The 3,660-nt window shown below is 48.5% G+C and overlaps 1 protein-coding gene across 2 annotated transcripts in view; it reads right to left on the reverse strand.

Moving 5' to 3' along the window:
• The window catches only part of Epc2 (enhancer of polycomb homolog 2), a 90,398-nt gene extending 87,184 nt beyond the window's left edge, over window positions 1-3,214 (reverse strand). For both annotated transcript variants that reach the window (XM_055600710.1, XM_055600708.1), the window contains exon 1: window positions 3,019-3,214. In XM_055600710.1, coding sequence (XP_055456685.1) covers window positions 3,019-3,171 — 153 coding nt within the window. In that variant the 5' untranslated portion in view covers window positions 3,172-3,214. The remainder of the gene's footprint in view (window positions 1-3,018) is intronic.
• Between the last annotated feature and the right edge of the window lie 446 nt (window positions 3,215-3,660).

Here is a 3,660-nt window from a genome sequence, read left to right on the forward strand (position 1 = left end):
TATATATATATATATATATATATATATATATATATATATATATATACACACATACACACACAAAGAGAATGAACATGAGTGAACACAAGAGTGATCATGCGGGGCTAGAGAAATGACTCAGTGGTTAAGAGCACTGACTGCTCTTCCAAAGGACCCACATTCAATTCCCAGCACCCACATGGTAGCGCATAAGTGTCTGTAACTACAGTTCCAAGGGATCTGACACTTTCATACTAATGTACATAAAATAAAATTAAATAATTTTTAAAAAAGAGTGAATATGCACAAAAAAATAGGTCTCAATACTGAAAAAGAGCATCCCACAAACATTTATTAAACATATACATTACGTGCCAAGCACAGTTCTAGGCACGTGGAATATATTAATGAACAAAATAAGCAAAAGTCATTAAAAAGATTAAATTCTAACAAAAGAAAAATCTAGAATAAACTAGGATCATTTCTCACAAATTTCTTTTATGTTTAAGGTATACATTGACAAGCAGTCAAATATAATGGTGCCAAGAAAAAAAAAGAAACAAAATCAAGTAACTACAATAAAAAAAGAGAATCTGAAAAGCGAAAAGCAAAGCAGAGTAAAGGACACAGCTCAGTGGTAGAGTGACTGCATATGGCTCTATCCTAAGCACTGCAAATGACAATAAAGAAAAACAACCAAGCCAGACAGACTTAAGTGACCCCCCCCAAAAAAAGGAAAAAGCAACTTCTTAATAACTTACCCTGAGTAATTCAGTATCAGTAACAGTTCTGAAAGGTCTCAGAATTATAAAATACAGTATTTACAAAAATTCTAATAAATATAATACTATATATAATACTGGGCTCTGTAAGAATCCCAAATATGAAAGAATGGGGATTATGACAATAGGATTTTGCGACATCAAAGGCAAGGGTTTGAATTCCAAGCCACTACTATCAGTAAGACCTTTTAGGCTCTTTATAAAATGGAAAGGTGCAGTACCTCACAGGGCTGTCATTACTAGGATTAAAAGACAACAATAAACAAGGAATTACTCAAATGTCTAGTAACAAGTATTTATGGATTAGGTATTAATTTTAATATTATTCAGCAATAAAAAGGAACATGAAATATGTATGCAACAAGAGACATTAACTGCATCATGCTGAGCAAAGCAGGCCACACACACACACACACACACCCTCCATTTACAAAAAACTGCAAAATGCAATTCCAATCTATAGCAAAGCAAGTTGATGGTTTTCTGGAATTGGAGTAGTCTGCGATTAGCTACAGACTACAAGGACACTTTCTGAAGTTGGAAATGTTTCTTATGCTTGGGTACATACATATGCTAAACCTCATTAAACCTTTATGTGTAAGCTAGTACATCTTCCTGTATTTATAACTCCGAAAAAAGTTTTAAAATGTATATTAAAATATAGTTTTTAAAATGTATATGGAATTTACGTAAAAGTCTTGGCACAGTAGCTGAGATTTAAATATTCAACAAACAGTAGATATTAAAAATGGTAACTGCCACCATACATTGTACATGAAGAAATGACATCTGAATCGCCTGATTTTTCGGTTGGGAGACCTTAGGCAAAAGATAGCAGACATTCAGGAAGAGAAGCAAACAACGTAAAGACACCCACAGTCAAAAAAAAAAAAAAAGAAAAGAAAAGAAAAGAAAAACATGTAGTCAGCAAAGACAGTACCATGCTACCAAATGCAGTTTCTAGAAAACCTTATCAAAACTGAGTCACTGACTACATAAACAAATTTCTCAAACACGACTCAGACATAAAAAGTTGGGCTTGGATTTTTTTTTTTTTTTTTTTTTTTGAGGATATAAAAAGAGGCCCTACCTTCTACTGAAAAATGTTAAGTCAGGTAATCAAACACCAAAGAGAAATGTGATTAAGTCAAAGCACCAACACAATGAGATCAGAATTCGAGCAGCCAATCAAAGGCTCAAATGCATTTCCTGCAATATTAATAGTCAAAAGAGAAAACCAATCACAGAAAGCTCCAGCTTTCTTTTGACAGTCACAGAAGCAAGGGAACCAATCCACACACACCCGAGGTTGACAATAAGGCGGGACTGAAGGTTCATTGAAGAAATTCTTCAGGGTGCAGTTACTATGAACTTCGCACACAAGTAACAACACTCCGGAATCGTAAACACTGTCAAGTCAGAGGAAATTCAGTCTTGGGGGGAAAAATCTAACCCCTGGGAAGAAGGAAAAGGCCTTCTGCCAGAATTTTACCATCTGGTCAAAAAATGCAACTGTCAAGGTGGACGCACTGAGTCCTCAACTTGCACGAAGCCATCCCGCATGCGACCTCCCCGGACGCTGCACCGGGAAGCGCGGGGAGGCTGCAGGCTACTTTCGGGCACTGCTTCCTAACGCCGCGCAGCCGAGCAGGGCCGGGGGCCCGGCAGGCACGGCCGGCGCGCGGCTCAGGGGGCTCCAGCCGACGCGGGCTCCGGCCCCGGGGATCGCTGCCCCGCCGCAGGGTCGCACCGCCCCGTCCCCGCGGCACCTCCTCCGGCGGGCAGGAGGATGTCTGTTTTCCAAAGAGCGTTACTTTCCCGAAACCATCTCAAGGGCAATCTCCCGCACAACACCCAATTTAAAACGCAAGGATAGCGCCGTCCGGCCGGAGGACCCCCGGCGAGCAATGAACGCTGCGCCCGGGGAAAAGTCTACCAGGTAAACAGAGGCCGTACGCCAAGTGCGGCCGGCGCATCCCTGCGCCATTCCCGGCCGCTGCTTACGGCAGGGCCCCCTTACGGCAGCGTAAGCGGCGCCGAGAGCTAATCACAACACTGGGACGCAACAACATGGCGGCCGCGGGCGGGCGCTGCGCCGGCCGACAGGTTTACGCTACTCCGCCGGCGTAGGGTCCCGAGCGCGCAGCGGCAGCGGCGCCCTCCAGCGAGCGTAGAGCGCTCTGTGAATGGCGAGGCCCGGCTGACAAAGGGGAGGGGGGAGGAGGGAAGGGGGGGTAATAAACACTCGAGTCCCTACCGATTCCTCCTCCTTCTCCATCCCGGTGGGCATCTGGGGCACGGCCCGGTTGATGGAGACGCAGTCGTTGAGATCAGGCATGTCCTTGCCGCGGTAGATGGGCAGCGGTTTGGCGGCGTCCAGCGCCCGCGCTCGGAAGGAGAGTTTACTCATTGTCTCCCCGCCTTACAGGAACAGCCCGGGCGGCGGCGGCGGGGCGGGCGGGGAGGGGGGGAGCACTCCCGCCGCCTCCTCCACCTCCTTCCTCAGTGCAGCGCGGCCGGCCCGCTCCTCCTCCTCCTTCGCACTGCCCCCGGCCCCAGCATGGGCGCCCACCCCGCCCAAAAAGAGCCCCCCGCCGCCCGCGGCCGCTTCCGCACTCTAGATCCGCCGTTCGCCCGCCCGATCCGCTCCCTGCGCCATGGCCAACATGGCGGACATTACCACAGCGGCGGCGAGCGATCCCGGCAGCCCGCGCGAGAGCGCGCCCCCGCCGCGAGGACGCGCGTCGCCCTCTCCCTCCCTCCCTCCCTCCTTCCTCTCCCTTTCCCTCCCCGGCCTGCCCACCCACTATCTCCGCGGCGCTGCCGGCCGGCGGGCGGGCGGGCGGGCGAGGACGAGCCGGCCCCGGCGCTCCCGGGCCGGCCGCTGGGCGCGCAGGCG

The sequence above is a fragment of the Psammomys obesus genome, unplaced genomic scaffold (assembly GCF_907164565.1).
Source record: "Psammomys obesus unplaced genomic scaffold, mPsaObe1.curated_primary_1811, whole genome shotgun sequence".
Lineage (NCBI taxonomy): Eukaryota > Metazoa > Chordata > Mammalia > Rodentia > Muridae > Psammomys > Psammomys obesus.